This window comes from Halichoeres trimaculatus, unplaced genomic scaffold (assembly GCF_033239565.1).
Source record: "Halichoeres trimaculatus isolate MK-OKI-2021-1 unplaced genomic scaffold, fHalTri1.1 fHalTri1_scaffold_19, whole genome shotgun sequence".
NCBI classification, from domain to species: domain Eukaryota; kingdom Metazoa; phylum Chordata; class Actinopteri; order Labriformes; family Labridae; genus Halichoeres; species Halichoeres trimaculatus.
The window spans coordinates 13,336,237-13,360,244 of record NW_027437197.1 but is presented as its reverse complement, the minus strand read 5'-3'; the positions used below and the strand labels follow the sequence as shown (position 1 = coordinate 13,360,244).

Genomic DNA, 24,008 nt, shown 5'->3' with positions numbered 1-24,008 from the left:
CAAGGATTTCACTTTGAATCCCATGCACAAGACAAAGAGGGAACAGTTCCGGTCTCAAACATCATCAGGATCTGTTGGAGGTTTTTAGAAGCACCAAATGAAGCAGTAAGAGGATGCTAAAGACGTGGTTCTCACTCTGGCATTTCTATCTTTTACCTCTACAAGATTCAAAGCAATGATTTGAGCCTTCAGAAGCACCTGACAGCTCTTGTCCACCTGTGTCTCACACTCTGAGCCCAGCATGTCATTACCATAGTGCTCTCCAGCTCGCTCTGCAAGGCTGGAAAAGGACAGAAAACACCAGCAGCTGTTCATAGAAGAGAGGCTGAAAGGGTGATGAAAAATCGATTTAACCTTAAAATCATGTTTCCTGTTATCGCTACAGCGAGTTAGCTTAGCTTCGCTTAGGATATGGACGGCTAATATGTAAAAACAGCTGCTTAGTCTCTGCAGACATGAGCCAGGCAACAATTATCCTGCTATTATTTCTGCAATCTGTGAGCTGATTGTCAGAAATGTCAAGGAGGCGAGCTCCCAATCAATCCGTACATCAATGCATGATCGTTTGTAACCATGGCAACGAACAAGTGCAGCAGCATAACAAGTGAGACGGTTTCGCACTCATTAACAGGAAATGAAGAGTTTAGAGCAGACATGTTTGTTTGTCTTTGCTAGAAAGTGAAACAGGTGATAACTCTAAATAAACTAACTGCAAACAGCTTCATAACAAAGAGGAAACACACACACGCACATAACAGACACACACACACAGTTTCACTTACAGAGCCGTGCTGTTTGTGTGTGATGACCAGAACAACACACACTTGGTCATTTCTTTTCAGATCCTACTTCATTCATCTCCAACAGGTATGATCAACCTCTTTACTATATAAGACGTCACAGTTTCACGTTAAGCACAATGGAGCCACAGATCTTACAAGTCAAACCAACTACGGTACACACTATGAAGATCCATCTCAAAAGTAGGACACCAGTGCAACATATCAGCACCTGTTCTGGTGATATTTTGGCATCTCTTTGTAAACCACAAGGTGATGGAGGCACGCCATCCATATTTATGAACTGCTAATGTCACCAACCTGTCAGTTCAATCAGCCATGACTCTCATTATGCCTTTATATCAATGATAATAGAATAAAAACTGTACGATTAAAGCCCATATTCACAACAAAAAGTCATTTCAGGACACTTCACAGCCAGAGATTGGTGAAATCATTCACAGAGACTGTTCCAGTTCTTTGGAGGCAGCCTCAGCTGCTGCTTTTTGCACTTTTGGTTTGAGGAAGAGGTGTGACGTTGGTACCTCAGCTGATCTCAGACCCTCACTGTGTCTGAATCACACTCTCATTGATTGCTCCCTGGTGATTCCTCTGTCCAGGGCTTTATAGAGAGATCAACAGCACAATGAAAAAACAGTTGGACATCACTTGTCGTCTGGACGCCAGCGCTGACGTCACTGCTGACGCTTTCTTAAAAAAGTGCAGTTCAACCTGCGAGGTAGAAAACAACAAACAAGGCATTTACATCAGCAATGACGCAAACTGACACGGACATATCAGTAAATTAAGATAATGAATTTAATCAAATAAAAAGATGATGATGTGTATCACATGAAGATTAGATAAGAAGCCTGACAGGGTGAGCAGGACAGGTGCCATCTATTCACTATACATTAACCTGATTGTTGCCCTGAGATGGCACAAAGTCATAATTAAAAGATATTTAATGTTTCAAGAATGATTCATTTATCAGAAGGAGGTGTTAGGGCCCATAACTGGAGTATTTTGGCTTCACTTGCTAGATGTAGAAAGGTGTTGTCCATCTTTACATACACTAGGTGGTTTTGACTCATCATGTGAAAAGTCACGACACAAAGCCAGACACAGAGCTCTTTGTCTCTGCTCGTCCAAGGCTTTAATTCAGCTCGGGAAGCTGGAGTGATGAAAGAGTCGCTCATTAATATCAAACACCGACTGTAATTACAGCCCGGAGTAAACAGGACAATCTCATCTGGATTTTCACTGTACACTCACACACATGCACTCACACACTCATACATACACACATGTTCGCACACTGATGAAATCCACACTACCTTCTGTGTAATTATGAGGAGACTGAAATGATATTTCTGTGTGCGTCAGGATTCAGGGTTTTGAGCGTAGAGTACAGGGTAAGAGGGTGTGTGTGTGAGTGTGTGTTTGTATGTGTGTGTGTGTGTGTGTGTGTGTGTGTGTGTGTGTGTGTGTGTGAGTGAGGGAGAGAGAAGGAGGTGTATGGGTCCTGTATGTGGTTGCCATGGCAGCAGGTGTGTGTAGCGTCTGGGATCTCCGCTCGTCCAAGTGAAGTCACAGCAGCCGAGTCTGGCAACCGCACAGCATTCCTCTGCTGTAAAGGAGCCAAAACATGCCCCTTTCTCTCTCTGTCACATTCACACACACACGTACACACACACTCTTGCACATAGTAGTGACTCACTGAAACTCAAACACAGACGGCCTTAATGCCCTAAAATCTGATTTTGTTACGTGGAACCAACAAAAAACATTCATCATAGGTGCAGCAGCACACACACACACACGCACACACACACACACACACACACACACACTCACACAGTTGAGCTAAACTTCTGGTAAATCGGGACACACCCCTGGTCTGTATGTGGACACACTCATCTCAGTGTAGTGATGAATCTCTCGCCAACAGATATGACAGAAACTTTCACAGACTGAGTCCGGCAGAGGATCACCTGAAACCGCTTTATCCTGACACTTTCTGGCTGACGTCTCCCCTCACAGACCCCGTCTGGGTCCAGCTCCTTTCTCAGTTTAAAGAAAGAAGAATTCAGTCTGCTCATCCCGATAACATCATTAGTGACATTCCTGTGCGGCTGGCAGAGTAAAACAGGAGATAAAATGCCTCCGAGCCCGACGTGAGACACAACATCTCTCTCTGTACTGGGAGCAAAGGAGACCCTGATCAGTTTGTTTTTATTCTTCTTTGTTTGTTGAAACTGGAGCAAAAATAAAGGAAATCCCTTTTTAAATTCAGAGTCAAGATGTGGACAGAGAAGGAATGAAGCCCCTGGGGTCTGTGGGGATGACGTGAAGTCCGGATCATGAGGGAGGACAGGAGTGTTCAGTGGACTCAAGATTGTGGGGGAAGAACTTTTGCGTTTTCAAATTTCTGGGAAGATTTTCACTTATAATAAAAAAGCCTCAAATAGTTGGCTTAGCTTAGCATAAAGTTTGGACCACTGTTGACATCATCTGGAGGACTTCATTGAGATGGTGCACCATCTATTGTGACACCTCCTCCCAGGTCTGACTTCCATCTCTGGGTTCATGATAAAACGTGAAGACTCACAGAGGAACACTCCCTGTGTTTCATCCCCGATGAGTCACGTAAAGTGAGTGCTGGTGTCAGAATCTGCAGAGAGCTGGCTCAGGATGTTTCCACCGTGACGTCAGCATGATGAATGTGTGAACTGATGCTTTTAAGCTTCAAGTTCCACTTCATTTCCAAATAAAGAGCTGCAAACTTTATATCTGCAGCTTGCAAAATACTTCAACAACTCACGCTCAAATGAGTGAGTACCATCCATTAGCTCATCCTCTGCCTGCAGACGTCATCTTCACGTTTAAGGAGAAACTCAGAAAACCTGCAGCTTGCTGTTACACCCCCTGGCCTTAGAGGCATCAGCATCATTCCTGATCCTTTGGAACCCTGTGCAGTTTGCAGTAGATAAAACAGAATAGTGACTGCAGACGACAGGATCAGGAGGGAGAGGGTTCAGTCGTTCTCTGGAACATCTCTGAGGATCTGTTTGTGTGTTTTCATGAATTTTGAACTGAGTCCCAAACAGAAAACAACCTGACATGCAGTCTCAGGAGTTTTCACCAATCTCAGCACCCTGAGGTGAACAGCATGCACCACTGAGTTGACACTCACACACACGCACGCACGCACACACACTACATCTGCCTGAATAACTCCCTCCTTTCCTTCCTCGATCCTCCTTTCTCAGAATTTCCCCTCAAGCCGAGTCTTCACATTTATACAACCTGTCAGCCACGTTCAGCGTTTCCTTCCCTGCCTGCAGAAAAATCATCTTCCTGTTTGGAGGAAACTCAGAGTGACCCACGCTGAGAGGAGGACAAAGTGTGGACGATGTGTTTGTGTTTTTGGGTGTGAGCAGTTTCATTTGACTGTGGTGATTTGTTATCTGCTCCCTGTCCGCCCTCAGCATCCACACAGCTTGACTCTAGTGTTTTCAGTCATTCAAATCTGAAATCCTCGTCATGCTCCAGTGTTTTAATTCCAGAGCTGGAAACCTCAACGCCTTGGGAGAGTGAAGGTCGCCATTTTAATCCCACATCAGTCGCATTAACGCTAATGACATGAACGCTTTCTCACATATGTCACTCTTTCTCAATCTCCCTCTGTCTCTCTGTCTGTCTTATAGAGACGAAGTTACTCAGAAAGTTTCTCTGCAACTTTGCGCAACAACCTGAGCTTGTATCAGTATCAATTTCAGTATCAGCCGATGTTGTTTGTAACATATCAGCACTGGTTGATGTGTAAAAGTGGGCCGATATTACTCATTAGCTGCCTGCCATTTTCAGAGCATCTTGAATGATCTTTCTAGACCCAAATAATATTGTTTTCTATGACTATGTAAACACCAAAACTACCTCTTCTTGTATGTCTCTTCCTGTTTTTGATCCAAAAAAACAGACAAAACATACTTTTTTGATCGCGTTCATCTCGGGCGCTTCATCCTTTGATCCTCTCCATGGTCGTATTTTATCACAATTTTTTCTCTCTGAACTACCTCGACACATCATCTCAGATTGTTTCTGTTTTGTTTTGTTTTGTTTCTACCAATATTGATATCAGTAAATGGTTATCAGCAATAAGGTTGCTAGGAGCCGCCCTGCTGGCTATGGCTGCCTTTTGCAGCAGCTCTCTCTTCTTTGTCCGTTTCTTATAATTTTTTCGTCTCTTTTTTGTAATCTTTGTATTTGGAGTGGATCATTACTTTGTATGGCTCATTTGTTGGTCATGGACACCAAACTTTTTGAGGCTTCAGTGATATTTTTACTACTTTTTCTCCTGTGTTTGCTTGGAGATCCTACATGTAACCATAGTCACATTGTTTACATGTGAACTCAGCTGTTAGCAGCCTGTAGCATAGCAATGCTAACTGGTGTAAGGCCTGATGTCTTCCCACAAGGTGAGGAGAAGAAGGTGAGGACGACGTGCTGGTTCTCAGGTGTGAGCTAAGAAGTGACGACATGGACCTCTCCTTCCATCCTTCCATCAATATTGGTAACGTAAGATCTATCCCCAATAAGATGGATGAGCTAGCTGTGCTAACCCAGCAACAGAGGGAATACCAGAGGGCAGAGTAGCATCATGCTATTCACAGACATGTCTAATGGAGCTAACATTAGACACCAACGCCATGTTGGAAGAACTGCACCTGCTGTGAGCAGACTGGATCTAGGACACAGAGATGGAGCATGATAGAAGAAGCTCAGTCCTGGACCCTGTGGAGGTGGAGGCTGGCTGAACTGGAGAAAGATGGACAAGCTGTCATCATCTATTTTCTTATGGACCTTTTTGCACTTTCTTTACACTTTCTTACTTTTGTTTACTTGATTGCTGCTGTGACTTTAATTTCGTTGCACTTGTTACAATGACAATACAGTTCTATTCTATTATATTCTATAACTATAGCAATATTAATATCTGATATCGGTATCATCCAAAATTTTCATATTGGTGCATCCTAAGCTTGAGATGTACCAAAAGACTTATTCTGAGAAACATAAATGGGGCAATAAAGTTGCAGGAATACAAACGAAGGAGTTACACCTCCTTGAATACTACTGCAGGGTTTTATTCTGCAGATTTTTGCAACATATCTTGAGTTTCAGGGGAAAAATCCCCAAAGAGTTAGATTTGTGACTTATGTTTCATTTTCCCCTATGTTGCTGCAGCTTGCATGTGCATGAAGCAGTTTCCTGCTGACAAACCTCTTAAAATTGTCTTGGTAGGCTTGAAAAGTGACTGCTAATCAAAACCCTCACATTTAACACTGACGACATATTCATAACGGGGAAAATGTCAGAAAACGTTGAACTAAAGGAGCTTGAACTTTGTGCACAGCCTTTTTAAAAACCACTTGGTTGGATTTTGAAGCTGTGCCACTTTTTTAAACCATGCAAAGGTGATGATGCGCTGCATGTGCTTTGTCTCTCTCGCACATCTCCTGACCGGCAGCTGTGATGAGGTGGTGTGTGTTCCCAGAGAGCTGTGGCACCAGTAGCAGAGTGATACTGGGAGACAGAGGGCCCTCAGTGGCTCTCATCACTTTGCATTCACACACACACACAAGTATACGCACACGTACACACATAAAATCACAGGGGACACATTGTCATCGCTCTTGATCGGTTTCCAGGAGCATGTTGTCAACAAATCGTTGTTCTCTTCCCGGCACAGCAGGAGGGAGACGGAGACTTAGAGTAAACGGAACAAAGTGTGAATAAAAAAAAAACATCAAAGTGTGACCGAAGACGAGAGGGAGGGGGAACAGCGTTTGGAAAAGACAAAGACAAAATAAAACAGAAGGTTTCAGAGTGAGGCGTGCAGATGGGAGAAAAAGGAAACGTGGCTGTGTGTCTGAGAAAAGACCAAAATAACCTCGGAGACTCCGATCAGATGTAAACAGGATTCCCACTGCAGCTCTGTTTGCAAATTCCAGGACTTCTCCAGGACTTTCCAGAACTGTGCATTATTCATTTTTAAACCTTCATGGTTTGCTAAGCTTTCCTTTCTGCTCCTGAGGATTCATAAAGAGGAGAAATGACCTGTTTTACAACACAAGCTGGAAACCTGCAGCTCGAAAATACTCAGCAGAGCCAAGATGGAAGCAGAACATCAGAGTTCAGGCTGAACATCTCAACAACTAGCCTAATGCTAGATTGATGGACATTTAATCCTAATGGTAAATTCTGCAGCTTTGATGTTGTTGTCCAAATGCTGCAAAATGTGTGAACTTTAGGATGTTTGTCTCTGTCACATGAAGCAAAAGATGCCAAACACTGACACAGTTCACATGCAAATTCATTCAGTGTTTTGAAACTTCAGTGTCAGCATCCAGCCTTCAATTCAGCCTCACAACACATGAGGCTCAAACTCCAGGATTCTATGTTTCCTGAACAATCGAACTTTACCTGAATGAAAATGTTTACGAGGTAAAGGTAAGATTGAAGGAGAACTCGTAGCAGTGGGAAAAAAGCTGCTATTGTTCAAAGACAATCAGATGCACTTAAGCTTCTCCAGGGAGCAGATGTCACTGAAGTGCATTGCCGTAAATGCACCTGGTGAAAGGGATTGTGGGACAGGATGTTCCAGTGGACATTGGACTAAAGTGAATATAAAAAGAAACCCTGAAGCACATTTCTCTGAGCTTTAAGACAATTCAAACAGCTCCTCTTAGGGACACTGCTTGGTTAATTCCTCCTGGTTTTACTCCGTTTGGATCCTCCTGACACACAGAGATGACTCAGCAGCAGAATGAGGCCGTGCAGTGCATTACTTTCACCGTTTATCCTCATAAATGGAACAAAACGTCATGCACTTGTCGCTAGCACGACTCCCCATTTGCTCTCATCTGCTTCCAGTTGCCCAAATTCAGAGCATTTTGTCGTATTTCTGCAGAATAACTGCCTCAAGAGAGACTCCACACCTCTCAGGGTTTAAATGATGGTGATAGAAACGTGTCTAAATCCTAATTTACTGCCCAACACTCAGTCTACCTGCTACGGGATAAGTGGTGGAGTGAAGGATGAGAGTTGTGCCGCTGTATTTCTGTCACTTTGAGGATCAAAACCATGCTCCAGTTCCCGTTAGGTTCTCTTAAATCTTTGGAAACCTGCAGAAACACTAAACAGTCCAGTGGTTGCTCTCTCTGCTCTGCAAACACGACAGTGGGACAAGAGACGGAGGAAGACGGCGTCCTTCAGCATCCAAATGGTGAGCAGTCAGGCAACACGAGGATCTGTCAGAAACACCACGGAGCGTGCTGTCTCCTGAGTCTCATCCAGGAAAACCTGAGTGTGTCACAGTTTGAGGATTCACCATATTGAGTGTGGAGTGGGAGTGGGCTGTTAAACCCTCCATCAGTCTGTATCAGGCCAGCCTACCTAGATGTGCAATTTTGTGTGTGACAGTTTGTGCTATAAAATTTAAAAACTTACAAACCATAACATATAAAAGTTTACATTAAGTAGGGAAGTTACATGATTGGATAAAGCCTTCATTCTTCTTAAAAACGGTTTCCAGTGATCCAGTCCAGGTTATATGGATAAAATCACCAGTTTGTGTTTTTCAAAACTTTGAAGGAGGGTCAGATAATCTTTGCTCCAAGTGATTAGGGTTATTCTGAACCAAGCAGGCAGCTGGATTCAGTCAAGTAAAGAAAAGTAGATAAATAAGACTCTGGGTTTTTTTTAAAGTCCCTGCAAACTGCTAATTTTCTCAAAACTATTTTTTCAAACATCTGTGGGGAACTTTCCTTTTGTGTGGATTTTGGCACCTCCTTTGGACAAAGTCAGTAGGGCACAGTCTCTCATGAAGCTCTGGTAATCCGGCTTTGGTCTTTTTTGAATATCTGTCTGTGTAACAGTTTAATCCAATCCGGTGTTTCTTTGAAAAGCCAGAACAAAATACATGGATTAGCTGCTCCTGGAGAAGAAAAGAGCAGATAACTGCGTCCAGATAATTATCATGAAGATTTAACCTTTTAAAATCTGAGATACTGATGCAATACGAAAAGGGTTTGATGTTTGCAGGACTGCTTTATAAAACTAAGTAAGTTTGATGATGTCTACAAGAAAACACCAACAAAAAAAGCCTAGAGAATGTCTGTTCCCTCCATGGTTAGGAGGGTTTGTCCTAAAATCTGCAGCTGTATTTGCCTCTGATATAACTGAATATGGACCTGTGACAGAGTTGCAGAGGAGTCGGTCTGGTTTCCATCCTTTGAGTTTTAACTCGATGGTTCATCCAGCACCGCGCTCTGTCTCCACCATCAGCATCCCCTCCTCTGCACTCCTACACTCCACTGCTTTAAGCTAATTGCTAAAGGCTTTGTGGGGTGAAATTAATATAACAGCCTGAGTTTAATGTGTTTAACTTGATTGAGATTAACGTCTCTTTAACTCGCTCTTAATACCTGATGAGGCGAAACACAAAAGCAACTCATCAACCTGAGTCACAGAGCATGAATGAGTGAAGTGGGAGGACTCATGAAACTCCTAAAGAAGTTTAACTTCCTCTTTAAGTTTCATTCTTCAGCATTTTTTTTTACATTTAATGTGAGAGAATTTCTGCAAAGAGCTCATTCAGTTGCAGGCAAAAAACAACCACAGCTCGTAATTCAGATTTAAACCCTCCCCACGTCCTCTGGAGTCCAGCACTTTGAATTATTTTCTTATTAAACCAGAAAAAGAAAGAACAGTTATTTCTGGTTTCAGGGGTCACAAGGGTCACAGATTGTTGGAGCGTTTTCAAGACTCCGATCTGAAACTCTCTCAGATGAGTTGTCAGGAAAAAGATGAGCAGCCAGAACAGAACTGAGAGGTTTGAACAAAACTTCAGAGATGCACTCCAGGAAAGTCAGACGTGTGCAAACAACAGTTGAATGCACTTTGAGTTCATTTTTTCAGATGTTGAATGAGCTTTCTAAGGTAGATTCATGTTCAAAATCATCGAATTGATCAGCAGCTGACCATTAAATTAATCTATAATTCATTTTATGGCAATTTGATACAATTTGCACAGTGATTTTCTCAGGATGAATTCAGGACAGATGTCTAAAACACACATTTGATGCTCACAACTGCTTCAGTATTAGTCTTTAATGAAACATTTAGTTTGCAAATTTCTAATATTCCTCCGAAAAGCTTGGACAGAGATCTGATAGAGCTCTAAAAGATGCTTCTGACGCTCGGAGGCACTCTGCTGATGCTCAAAATGTTGATGATGTCAATTATCTCAACCAATAACTAAATACTCTCAGGCTGAGGATATAATTACTGAGGACTGAACAAGGCCTGCTTTAATTGCCTGCATGTGTGTGTATGTTTTGATGGGGTGAGCTGAATCAACAGGGGTGTATGTGCACGTGTGTGTGTGGGTATGAGGTAGCATGTTGTGTGTGGGCGTCTGTGTGTTGTCATAGTAATGTGAGCCATGCATGAAATGACCTCGCCCTTTCACAGAGCGGGTACAGACCGTCTTCAGAGAGCTTTAAATCCTGGAAGAATCCATCAAGGCTGAAGTATCTGGACTTCCTCTTTATCAGGTTGATCAGTTATCTGCTGGTTTTGTCTGGTGGAATGTGCATGTGAGGGATTTGTTTTGGGCTGAACCAGGAGGAAGTTGTGGACTGAACTCCGAGAGGAGCAGTCATTCAGTCTCTGACAGATATCGATACTCTGACACATCCAGTCAAATATGAGAGCTTCTGTGCTCTGATATCCGTCCCCAGATGTCACAGCTGATCGTGCCTGTCACTGACATCACTCCCCCCTCATCTGTCCATCCTTTCATCCACTTCCTCCCCTGCAGCAGTCAAAGGCGTCTCTGTTCAGCTGAGTCCTCCAGATGGGGCTCTCTGGGCTGACTCACGCTTGGTACGAACATCGTGATCCTGACAGAGAATCACCCCCCAACCCCCTACCCCTCCACCCCCCTGACGTGAAATATGGAGCCGACGTGTTACTATCACATGTGAAATGAGCTGAGAAGGTCACTCAGTCTGAATCTCTCGCCCCTCTGTGGTCTTTAACGTCAGAAATCATCCTCCTCCCCCCCGGGTTTCTGCTCCACTGAGTGACCTGGAAACACAGAACCTGAGGGGGACAGGTGAGCGGATATGTGACGGAAATGATCCCACAACATGATCCTCAGCCCGCTACGACAGGAGGGTCAGTGACCTGCAATATGAGTACAGGTGAGGGTGGAAAAGCACGATGACACTGTGATGTCACCCGGTCAGTGGGTGAGGGGTCGAGGGCCAGACATCAGGTACACTTCGGGGGATCTTATAAGTCACCCTTCTTCAAATCCATCAGACTTCTACATTCCCATGTTGATTGTGTTTACACGGATACAGATATTTCTAAATGATGGAAAGCTCGGTTTCTCTTTGAGCATGCACTGAAACATCGAGCAGATGTAAACAGCAAATAGCAGGGTGCAAACACAGTATATGCAAACAATAAGTGCTTTCACTGAGTGCCTCAGCACTTCCTCTAAACCTACTTTTTCAATTATAAACAGGCAGAATTACTCGCAGAAAACTTGTTTCCCCCCACTAATCACCTCAGGACTCTTTAGATTTACCCCGTGGTCTTGCAGAGTTGGAAACTAGAGACGCAAAGTATAAATTTGTTCATGTCTGCACCTGTTACACCTCCACCTTTCATCCACAACAGAGCAGAAAAAAACTGAGCTTTTGGATATTTTTCCCTGCTCTTATTTCATAAACTTGCCTGATGTGTCCAAGTTTTTCTGACCCTCAGGTCAAAAAAGTCATGTAGCTGTCACAAAGCTTCCAGAGGCATGATGCCACATTCATACATATAATACCTGCCTGTAGATGGTAGAGACTGTCATGCAAAGTGAACGCCAACCTGATCTGATCTGATACACACTCTTACACACACACTCTTACACACTGCTGGCTACGCCTTCGGGAGCTCTTTGGTGTTCAGTTTCTTGCTCGGAGAGGTTCTAACATGCAAAGCACCTTTCTTCTGATTAGCTGACAACCCAATCTTACTCCTGAGCCCCACAGCCTCCTCTCAGGTGTGCCTAAACACATTTTATAGAGGGTTTTTTTAAAAAACATGTCTTCTGCTGCTTTTCATCCTCTCTTGCCTTTCCCACCAGTTCCCTGCATTAGTCTTATCGTCAATAAATTATAAAAGTCATTAAAAGTATCCAAATGATGGGGAAATGATTTGATTAGGATAGCGGTATTATCTGTCCACTTGGGCTGATGTGTTTTGGACACATCAAGCTTCCTCTGCAGTTATCAATGAATAAAAACATTAGTCCACATGTGCTCAGAAGCACATGCCAATAAAACCACAAACACATAATGCAATTCACCCTTGCTGCACAAGTCGAGGATAAAACAGGAGATGAAAGAAGAAAAGAAAACAAAGAGCACCGTGACACCTCAAGCTACAGTTTCTAAACACTTTGTTTATCTTTATATTTAAACACCAGTCAGATTGAGGGACAATGCTTCAAGGTAAACTTTATAAACATGATGTTTTGAGTTCTCATCTGACAGCTTCTTTTTTACAACTAAAGAGAAGAGTGGTTGCAGTGAATTCCTCCACAGACTGAGAGAATTCAGAGGACCTGTCTGCTGGAGAGTCACTGTAACATTCCCTCAGAATCATTGATCCTCTATGAACTCTCTACTCTGCCATTAAATCCCTGGAAAAATGTCTTCAAGCTCTTTTCAAAAGGAAAGGAAACTAATCCAGAAGCAGCTTTTAGTCTGAATTCCCACGTAGCAGCAGCAACAGCAGCAGAGAGAAGTGTCACACAGAGTCACAGATTACAAGTCAAAACTTCACTAGTTCACCTGACACGGTTATCCTATTATCTGAGAATGTGGTGTGTCAACTTCAGTCTCAGGGAAGAAACGCCGAGGAAGGAATTCGACTATTACGCACATGTGACGCGCCTGGAAGCTCCGCAAACGCGTGCCGCGGGACGCGCTGCTCACACACGCGCGTCAACATCAAGGAGCTGGCCTTGGAGAGTCCAGGTGGGATTCAGAAGAGAAGGATTCAGCAAAATGAAGGCCAACCTTTAAGCTTTCAGTGTAAACCAACGCAAAAAAGTCTGAGCCACAGCTCCATGCGTCATATATGATTTCTTTAAAGATATCTCCCCCACTGCTGAACAGAAACACCAATATGTGGAGCCTGGTGTTCTAACTCAATATGACAACAACAGATGAGCAAATTTAACCAACAAACTTTATCTGTTCCGTGTGTGTGCGTGTGCGTGTGTGTGTAACAGGCACCCTGCGCCAAACCCAGTAGCATGTGCGGTTTATTTACCTTAATGATGCTGCTCCGGCGAGGTGCTGCCTTCACTGTCTCCAGGAGGATGGTGTCGTTGTCCTGGCCCCCACCGGGGAGGATGACTCCACTCCGCCGGCCACGGGGCGCTCTCGGTGGGATGCAGTCCGGAGCGCCGTCGCTGTCTCCATATCCATCTCTCTCAGACATCGTGGACACGAAGAGAAAAACACGAGGAGGGAAAATAATCAGCTCAAGAGGATGTGACCCGGATAAAGTTTGACTCTGTTGTGTCTTGGTTCCATTTAAAGCAGGAGAACTGGGTGCCTGGTTTCCTGGAGCATCCGCAGCTCTGACAGTCTGACTGGAGGAAACTAATCACCCCAATTTGGTTAATGAAGAACAGATTCCCAAAGCGCACCGAGCCGTGCTGACTTCAGGCTGAGGGTCTATCTGACATCCACTGAGCACTCCCGCTCCAGTGAGCCTCCCTTTGCTCAAATCAAAGCCCCACACGCAGGTACAGTTGGATGTAAACCGGACTCGTGCGCTCCCCGGATGCGCGCAACAAGTCCTCGCGGTTCCCACACTGTCTCGGGTGTCCTCGAGGCGGCTCCGGGTTCAGTTTGTGCGTCGGAATCGCTCAAAGCTTGCCTGTGTGTGGAGAACAGACGAAAACGAGGCGGTTTGGTGAGAAAAAGAGGCTTGAAAGCATTCCAGCTCCGCGTAGAAGCAACCCGAAACCCTGCTACTCCTCCTCTCCCCAAAACACACATCGATGTCAAAGTGCAGACAGGGGCGAACTTGCGCTGCGTTCGTCGTGGAAGGAGGAAGGATTCCTTGCGTATGTCCTGGTGGAGCGCATTGCCCCGAATGAACACACACACCGAGGCAGTGCTGGCTGGACTCAAGGCAACAAACAGGCGACTTTTGACGAGATCAGGGAACACAAATGACAGTCGCACCGCCTCTAACCCGCCACCCCTCCCGTCATCCCCGCGCCCGGCTCCTCCCACACGCTGCCCCGGAATCATGAGTGACGCGTGGAGAGGCCAATGCGCGCGGCCGCTGGGAGATTTGGACGAAGTCAGAGGCGGTGATAGGAGGAGAGGTGAGACCCGGGAGCTGAGGGAGGCTTGTGTTGGTATAAAACCAGAGAGCAGGAACAAGGATTGCATTCCTTACCTCAAACACCTGCAACGTACAGAAACATGACACACTGGAAGAAAGTAACACAAACAATAACAGAAAATCAAATAAACACTTTTTTTCTTCAGCACATTAATAATTCAGAGTGTGAACATATGATTTAACATATACCAATCATCATCTACTGATCAAATCTAAGGTGTCCTCCATCATTATCATCATTATCATCATCGTCATCATCATCATCATCAATATCAACATCATCATCATCACTGTGAGGGGTGTAAATTCCTCAAAGACAGCTGTCGCTCTGCAAAAACACACCCGTCCAATCTGTCGTCTGTGTTGACAGACTGTCCTCATATCCTCATATCCTCAGGATGTGGCTAAATGAAGATGTCTGGGGCGCCTTTGACCTCTGACCCCTTCATATTGTCCAGCTGCGGTGAGATCAGACTGATGGGCAGACCTGCAGAGATTGGTGAGCTTGGTAATAAAAGTCTGATTCATTATTCATCGTCTGGCAAAATTGCCTTTTCTCTCCTGAGCCTCTTCCAGAGAGGGTAAAAGGTCAGGGTCAGGGAGGCAGCAGGACTCAGGAGCTGGAGGCGATATAATGTCTCGTTCAAGGACATATCAGCAGGTTGCACACACAAAGTTTCACACCTGTTATCCAAAACATGACTAATCCTCAAGTTAGAAGCACTGTGGATCTTCTTTCCTGTGCAGAGCGTGTCTTGGATGTCAGCCTCATTTACTGCCTAAGATCTGCTTGAAAAGAAAAGAACGAAACAGCAGAGGCTGAGGAAATTAATGTTGTTGAGTAAGTAGATGTTTTGGACACAATTTTTATTTTGCAATTGTCATGGGGGCCTTTTTGGCCTTTATTTAAGGAGGACATAATGGTAAAAAGAGCAGGAAACAGGACAAGTGTGTAGAATAACATGCAGGAAATCTGCAGTTCCTTGAGTATCCACTAGAGGCTGTCTGCAGAAACGGCAGAAACCACATCATGTCATGTCTACAGCCTGGTTCAAAACATGATTGTGTCCGAATAGATCATTTCTGTTTCAATAATCTGTTAGTTTGAAGATATTAAACTTTTAGGTTTTGCCAAATGAAACAAAAAGTTTACAGAAGCATGCCACCAACATGGCTGTCTGATTTTGGTGGTACGGTTTGGAAGTGCTCCTCTGATTCAGAGTTACATAAAACAAGTTCAAGGGTAAAATGAAGTCCTGCAGAAAAAATGTCTGAAATAATAAAACTCTCCCTCAGACCAAGCGTGTGCCCAAAAAAAGCCCCAAATCCCAGCTGAACTCTGAGCACGAGTGGAAACACTTTGAAGGTTTTCTGACTTATACTCTGAATCCCCCTAAATTATTTTTCGAAGGTGTTCCCGCATGAGCAGATATGAGGCCGGTGTGTGTGTGTGTGTGTGTGTGTGTGTGTGTGTGTGTGTGTGTGTGTGTGTGTGTGTGTGTGTGTGTGTGTGTGTGTGTGTGCCTGAGTCACACAGCTGTGGAATGTGGTCAGCTGGTGAGGTCCATTAGTGCATGAAGCTGAGCAGTAACACCTCTCTGTCAGTATGTGTGTGCTTGGTGTTCATTCGCAGAGAGGGAATCTGTCCACTTCGTATTTTTCTCATCATGGTCAAAAAGACAGAAATAGAAGCTAAAGACTCATTGTCGAAACTAAGGTTTCTAACACGTGTTCAGTTACACACATTCTGGACGGTAATGTTTTAATTTTCATTCTTGTGCATTCTTGATCCTCTTCTTTCATATATATACCCCTTATAACATTCAGTAAGACCAATAAGGCAAGAGAAATTCTTCAGTTGGTGAATTAAAAGGGACCTTGAGTATTATACCTTGTTAGGTGCTGGCTCACTCTGGCCTTCAACAGGCAAAGTATGATGATGCAAATCTACGTTAGTTGTGCTGCTAATGATGTACACTGGGGCCGCCTGGTTTGAAAGCTGGTTAAGATCTGTAGCCGAGAGCAAAAGCTAAGCTGTGTGGTGTCTTCTCATGTGATGTATTTTTGCACAGTACACAGTGGCAAATACTACAACGGAACTATCACGCAACTGTTGCACATAGCGCCTCCTTCAGGCCGGGAATTTGATGTTTGACTGAATTTGTTATTATCTTCTGCACACTAGATAACCAGTTGTTTGAAAGGTGGTTGTGTTCCTTGTCTCTTGCTGTGTGTGAAAATCATTGATGGTTTGTAGATTTTAATCACCACGCAAAATCTGGAGGCTGCACCAGGGTAACACTTTGACTGGATCTTCAACAGTTCAATAAACAGAGAAATAATATTGATATTTCCCTTTTTGCCCGATGTTTTCATCGCTGCTCATCACTAAACTCAGGCAGCTGATCCAGATTTTTTCTGGGTTGTTAATCAAGTTGAGATGACCTACATTCAAAGCAGACATCTTCAGGATCTGTTTTAATTGGACTGCCTCGCCACCTTCTGGCCAGGAGTTCTCACGTACACTGTCATAAAGATGTGACTTTTAATGAGGCATTTGTTTGTTTTGGAGCTAATTTTCTTTGTTCAAGACAACTTTTTACTGGATGCAACACGACAAGGTAAGGTATTTATCAGTATGGTTACATAGCGCTATTGTTTGGAAAGAGACAACAAGCAAATGTTGTAAGTTCGTGCCGTACATCAGTAGCCAGCTAAATGTAGCGCTACTAGCAGCCCAATGCAATGACATATCTGTAGGCTAACGTGACAACGAGCAAACTGTTAGTTTGTACAGTAGTTTTGTGGCCGTCCAAATGTAGCGCTACTGACAGCCCAGTGCTGTATGACGTGACGGTAATGTGTAATGTTAGTGAATACTGTGGGTTGGAATGGGCATTATCACAAACAGCTTAGCCTTTTTAGCCTTTAGCTTGGGCTGTGTCCCTCTCCTGTTTAGCTTTCTTCTGCTTTTCTATCCTTTTTCTGTCTGACAGTTAGGCTCCTGTGTCCACCATCACTACAAAATTAATCACAGGAATCGTTTTCAGCAGAGAAAAACACAGATCTATCTTCTCTCTTCTAAGCTTCATCAGCAGGCGTGGTGTTGTCATAGAGACTTGGACGTGTTGTAAATCAATCAGGTCTTGCTTGACCCAATCGGGGAGCTACAAAGGAGCTACAAGGTAGCATTTCCAAATAACCTATATTGGTGCTGATAAAGTCCATTTAAAGTGTGGATTTAGATTGGGCATATATCTCGGGGGGAGACTTTTTAAAGATCAATTAGAAACTCCTCACAGCCCCTTAAATGAAACATTTAAATATCCCTTCACTTGTCTTTGCTACAGGATGACAAAAAGTGTTGAGCTGAGGTGACAGGAATAGGAAAGATTTGTAAAATAATAACAATAAAAAAAAAATCTGACTTGGAGAAGTTGAGAAGGGGATGAGAGTCCGTCTGCTGAAACTCGTGCCTTCATGCTACGGTAACACCAGAGTGTGAAGAGTCACAGCGGAGGCCTTTGAGTGGCCCTGTGTGTGTGTGTGTGTAAAGTGTGGTCAGGTGCTCTGTGTTCTCTTCAGGTTTCGGGACCTTGAGGAACAGGTCGTCTTCTTCAAACTGAGTGGTGTAAAAACATTTCAGCTCACTCTGAGTCTCTGTTTACTTTCACGTCTTTATTGGATCACATTAAATACGTTAGAGAGACAAACTTTCCCGTCTGTTTACTTTCACATCACTGCTGCAGACGGCTGTATTAAACATTTATCTGTTAAACAGAGAACAGAGATCTGCCTCCTGGGTGGCTGATTACACTTCAGCTCTTTGTTTCCAGAACATTTATATAAAGATAATGTTCAAACATGCAGACATTAGGCTGTTGGGATTATTTATCATCAGCTATAATTGATTATTAACGCTGTCTCTGTGGTCCTCTCTCCTGTAGATGTTCATTTATCACTTTAAGGAGTCTGTGTGACTATGGGATAGAGCAGCATGTCTTCATGTAGAAGAAAGAAGCAGTTTGAATGGTGGATCTACATGAAAGAAAACAGCAAGACGACAAGATTTGGAGTCAAATAGAAAAAGTTACAACCAATGAGGAAAGGATGAAAAAACGTTGAAATACTTCAAGAAGAAAACTCTGAAAAAAGGTCCAATGAGAGTTTCCTGTTTCCTTTTTCACTTTTTATTCATTTCCTTTCTTTGCCTGCTTTCTCTTTTTGCTTCTGGTTTTGTCTTTTATTCCCTTGCCTGAATACATTCATCTTGGTCCTCCCCTGCAGCAACAGCATTCACCACTAGATGGTGCTTATATCAAACAAATAAAAGCAGAATGGTTCAGACGCAAGACTCTGTCCATCTTTAGAGCAGGGTGGATCATACCTGACTGATACTGGCTCTTATATACAGTCAGTTTTAAAGCACAACACAATTATCAGTAAATTCCTAATTTAAATTAAATGCCAAGGGCTTAGAAAAATGTTTTATCATAAACTAAAGAAGAAACAGATAATCAAGTTGGAGTTACAAGAGAGCAGAAAATAAGTTTGCACATTTTAAGGGCATGCAAAACACATTATATTTTCAAAATTATAATATTTAGAAATGTACCTTTATTTTAAGTGTTAACTATAATAAAATAATTTGATTTATGGAGAAAATTATAAAGATAAAAGATATAAAATAAATGCAAAATGACTTCAATCAACTATTTTTAGTTGCATTAAATATGTAGAATCAATAGGAGCGTTGTGATGTACGACCACAGGATCAAAGGTGTGCTTTACTTTTGTCTATGAGAAGCAGACATTGCACAAACAGTCACAGAAAACATTAGTCTGCACATATTAAAGTGTGATTCATAATATACATACAGATAGAATAATGAGAATGTTAGATGGATAAATCAGAGCTAATGAGAGGACATTAGCCTGTCAGAGGTCTCTGTGAGTGTTTTATGTACTTCTATATAAACTGTTTGGTTCCTTCCCATCCTGAGCTCTGTGTTTAGTGAAGGAGGCCCTGGGTTTCCTTCCCAGTGCGTCTGGGCCGGGTGGAGCTCCTGGAGGATGGTGGTTTCCTGCTGAGTTATTTTTGAGACGAGCTTTCATCTGAATGACCAACATGTGTCTGTTTGTGTTTAGTGACCTCGTGTCAAACACGCTAACTGTGCATCAGCGTTCAAATCTAGCTCTGGAAGTTGTCTCAGACAGAATTTTATGAGTTCAGAAGCAAAAAGCAGAAACTTTTACTTGATAATAAACTGTGTTGGTGAGGGTTAAACCAAACAGAGCTGCAGGTGTGTGAGCAGACAGGTGGACTGTCTGAATATAACAAAGAGAGATATATTTATACCCTCTTTTCATACAGAGCAGATATTTCTGGAGCATTTCCACTGTTTTCTTTCTTTCCTCTAATAACTCCTCTCATCCATCCAGCTGCTTCCTCCTCTTCCTCTCATTCATTCACACAAAGAGCGTTAAAATCCCAGAGCAAATCACTCACAGAGCGGCCACTGCATAGCCTGAGACACATCCATAATCTATCACTACACAACACAATGATAGAGTTTATTACAGACGTTCAATCTGACCTCATCCTCACCGACGTTTATTAACTCTATGTTGATGTGTGATGGTGTGTGTGTGTGTGTCATGTTCCTGAAACAGTGAAAGAACAATTATCTCCCAAACCATGAACAATGAGACCAGATGAGCAATTAGTAGACCGCTGAAATGGATCCAAGTGTGTGTAAGGGAAAGAGCGAGTGTGTGTGTGTGTGTGTGTGTGTGTGTGTGTGTGTGTGTGTGTGTGTGTGTGTGTGTGTGTGTGTGTGTGTGTGTGTAAGTGTGTGTGTTGACAGGCAGCACCTGGCAGTGTTTTTTCTGCATGAAGGTCTGCAGCTGGCATCACTGGCTCAGAGCCTCAGCTGCAACTTTGACTTCAGCGCCTGAGAGAGAAAGAGAGCGACTTAGAGTAATAGCTAAAATAAAATCTACTATGAGATTTTTTCAAACCATCAACACTGATTATTTACACGCATCTCCTCCTCCTTAATGAGGGTCTTCACCTGGAGGGGTCTGTGCTCCACCATGCTGTGCACACTTCCTCAGCTCTGCACTCTTAATGGTCTTAAGTAGAAATTAGTGAGACATGGAGGTCAAAGGTCAGCACTGAGGAGTGTGTGCAGGGGTCACAGGTCAAGCTCACCGTTTGATGCCACATGGACTGGATGTAGTTACAGATTTATGAGATAACACTAGGGGAGGTATGAGGTTTTAAGTTACACAGAGAACAAGTCAGGAGGGTAAATCCTGGTGGTGCTCATGAATGGTTGCTGATTGTATTACTGATAATTTGGTTTGTGAGGAAGAGGAGAAGGAGGCAGATGGACGACAGCAGGACAGGAGAAAGGATGGATTCAGTGAGTTAGGATTTCCAGGACTGATCCTTACTTCTGTTTTCCATCAGATTGTGCAGAAACTTCACAAAAAGAAAACCTAACATCATCCAAACAGCGCTCGTGTGACTTAACTGAATCAAATACAAATACTTCAACAACATGGCCTTTCTGCTCCCGCTTAATAACTTTATCAATTCAAATTTTCTCTCCTGAAACTTTCACATCATTCTGTGACGTTACCCATTTCATACAGGATATACACAGAGGTGTCCTCAAAATAAAAGCATGTGAAACAGTTTGATCAGTGTGTGATTGAAATGAAGGAGAATGTTTACCTGATGGGATTGATTTCATCAGGTGATACAATTGGCTGTTAATGGTTTTTACAGTCTGTGTGAAACTTGGCTGAGTGGATTTGATATTTAAGCTAATGACTCGTAATCAGGATGACCAAACTTTTTCCCACAAATAATCATATCTTGGATTCAACATTTTGTAACGAATGAAAAGTTGTTCTGCATTCTCTTTCAATCATTTTAAATATTTTTTATTTCCCATTACTTCATTTCATTCTATTATTTTGGATAGCAGATGGACAAATAGGCTTTGTTTCTTTTTTTTTTTTTAGTTAAAAAAATATGACCAAAGTCTTGTTTTCTATTTTGCATTGAGTAATCTAAATTATCCTATCAAACAGAATTACACCATGTGACCCCCACAGCTGATTGAATCAGCTGCATTAGCATTCAGACCATTCATTTGACTTTCCATTGTCTTATTTTGAAAACCCTTACAGGAAGTAATGTCATCCCCGTTATCTTGATTGTGTGGGAAACTTTGTTTCAGGGAGTCCGCTCCTCCTCTCCACGCTTCAGACCTGCAGCCACATCAGCGGGACACTTTCCCAACAAACAGGAGCTCCGTTACCCAGGTCATCCGCTCTGATCAGCGGGTCTCCTGAAACATATCCACCGGTGTTTGTGTGCGATCATTCGGAGGATTAACCGGGAGCCCCCGGAGGAAGGGATGGAGCGGTGCCCTTAGAGTTGGAGCTCTCATACCGACACAGAGGCCATGGGCTGTGGGCTGAGGAAACTGGAGGACCCGGAGGACAGCAGCCCCGGGAAAATCTACTCCACCCTAAAGAGACCCCAGGTGGAGACCAAAACCGAGACTGTGTACGAGTATGTGCTGCTGGACTTCAGCTTGGAAGGTAAGCTGGGTCGGGGACTTAACACGTATTGCAATCCATCCTTCACGAAAACTAATCTACATCTCTATCAGGAGGTGGTTTTTGTTTGGATTCTGAGAGAAATGTGGTTTGCAGAAAACATTTAATTGAATTATGTAAAGTTATCCTCTGCATATCAGCTCAAACAGTGGAAAATTAAAGCCCCTGTAAGGAACTCTGTATTTGTTGCAAGTTTGGTGACCCCTGTGGTCCAAAGTGGTACCTTTATCAAATCCCTAAGTTGTATACAAACTACTCATTTCCATAGTGAAAGGAAACTCTAAACTCCACAGAGATATTTATGAAGCTCAACACAAGGCACAGACTAAAGTTTGCTCCTCAACAAGTCTCACTGTTGTGTCGAGCGTGTAAAGGACTCCTTTTTGTTTCCTCTTTGACTAACACATTCCTCGTTGTTATTGTGGCTCTTAAAGAGCCATAAAAAGCACACAGCCTGTTTATAGAGCTTTTATTTGAAAATAGAGACTTTATTATTCACACAGAGGCTGTATTTTCCTGCCATGCATCTAAAGTGACACTACAGTGGCTGCAGCAGCCAGACATAGTGTTTTTATAGACTTTAACCCTAAATGCTATTGCAGCTATACATTTTACATGAAGCTAAGTGTTCTCATCTAACTCTGAACCCTTCCAAGCGACAGGGCTCATGGTTCACCTAGAAATAGGTCACAAGGTTTCCCAGCCATCACCAGTCCCCTTCTTCCTTTGAAACACACACTGATGGACACACTCGTTTCCACCGTATGTGTGAGCATGCAGCAGAGAAACCACCACCTGCTGCAATGCAGACTCTAATTTGAACATGTGTGCCGATCTCAGATGGCCCAGCGTTGCCTTTTTCCCGGGGATAATCCCTTCATCTGGTCCTCAGACTGTCTGTTTTTCAGCGTGACCTATTTGGAAGGAAACGGTGATTAAGTTCTGAATGGGAGCCGAGCACGTAAACAGCAGGACGACAACAGAGTGAATCATGGAGGGAGAGAGAGCTGCTTTCCAAGCGCCAGGGTCAGGGAGGTGAAAAACGCATCCTGTCGTCTAATGACTTCAGGACTGAGCAGCTCCTGGCTCAGAGTAAGTTCTGTTCACACGAAAGCCTGAGGAAACAAGTGTACAGTATAAATACCTAACACTGCTCAGGTGAGCTACAGGATGTCATGCAGGTGATGTGAAGAGTCTCAAAGTGCTCCCTCATTGCTAGCTACCTCCACCAAGGAGGTTATGTTTTGGGGAGATTTTCTCTGTTTCTCAAAAAGTAACATACAAGTCTTGGTGAAATTTTCAGGAAATGTTCAAAATGGGATAAGGAAGAAGTGTTTAAATTTTGGAGGTGACCCAGATCACGTCTGGATCCAAGATTTTTTAAAGAGTTCTTTATCATTGTGAGATAGGGACGGTTTCACCATATGTGTATATAACTCCAGGATAAATGGTCAAGTTGCTTTGCAATTAACATAAGACAAGGTCACCATAATTTCTGACAGATGTAAAAGTACGATCTAGATCCTGGCAATGTTCTGGATACTAAGATCTGGAATATGAAATATGTACTCGGTCATCCTAATTTTCAACACTGTCAGGTAACAAATTATCATACGAACCTGCAACTAACACCAAATTGTAGCAGACAGTCTGCTGAAAGGGAGTATAACATTAAAGTAGGACTTAAGTGTTGCATGACAATAACAATATGCTTGGCAGAGGTCTGCGCTCTCTGAGTGCTTTTCTAGTTTCACCATTTGGAGCCCTTGCAGCCTCATGCACTAGATCACTTCCCAGGTGAGGTTAATGAAGTCCTGAGGGCTTAGGGTTCAGAGGAGCATTGATTGACTTAATGAAGCCTTAAGTTAAGCTTGATTTGGCTCTAACGTTGGTTTCTTGGAGCCTGGCGTGACTGTGGAGGAGAGGGCAGAGCTGTTCTCATCTCTAATGTTTGTCATGTTGTCATCAGGTATTAAAACCTGTTTGTATAAAGGATTGTCTGACGTCAGTGTGGATGGATATCATCTCTTTGGCTGTTTGTGTTGTGACTATCTCTTTTTTTATATGTGAGGTGCATACTGCAGGAAATAT

At 43.2% G+C, this 24,008-nt stretch overlaps 2 protein-coding genes across 3 annotated transcripts in view; one reads left to right on the top strand and one right to left on the bottom strand.

Moving 5' to 3' along the window:
- Window positions 1-14,102, bottom strand: part of plcl1 (phospholipase C like 1) — a 61,845-nt gene extending 47,743 nt beyond the window's left edge. The window contains exon 1 of the mRNA XM_074695592.1: window positions 13,188-14,102. Within this exon, the coding sequence (XP_074551693.1) occupies window positions 13,188-13,358 (171 nt within the window). The 5' untranslated portion in view covers window positions 13,359-14,102. The remainder of the gene's footprint in view (window positions 1-13,187) is intronic.
- Window positions 6,948-24,008, top strand: part of rftn2 (raftlin family member 2) — a 30,454-nt gene continuing 13,393 nt past the window's right edge. Inside the window, exons 1-2 of one of the 2 annotated variants that reach the window (XM_074695595.1) lie at window positions 6,948-8,070; window positions 21,533-21,899. In XM_074695595.1, coding sequence (XP_074551696.1) covers window positions 21,761-21,899 — 139 coding nt within the window. In that variant the 5' untranslated portion in view covers window positions 6,948-8,070; window positions 21,533-21,760. Of the gene's footprint in view, window positions 8,071-21,492; window positions 21,900-24,008 lie in introns of those variants that run through there. The other variant, XM_074695594.1, reaches the window with a different exon arrangement.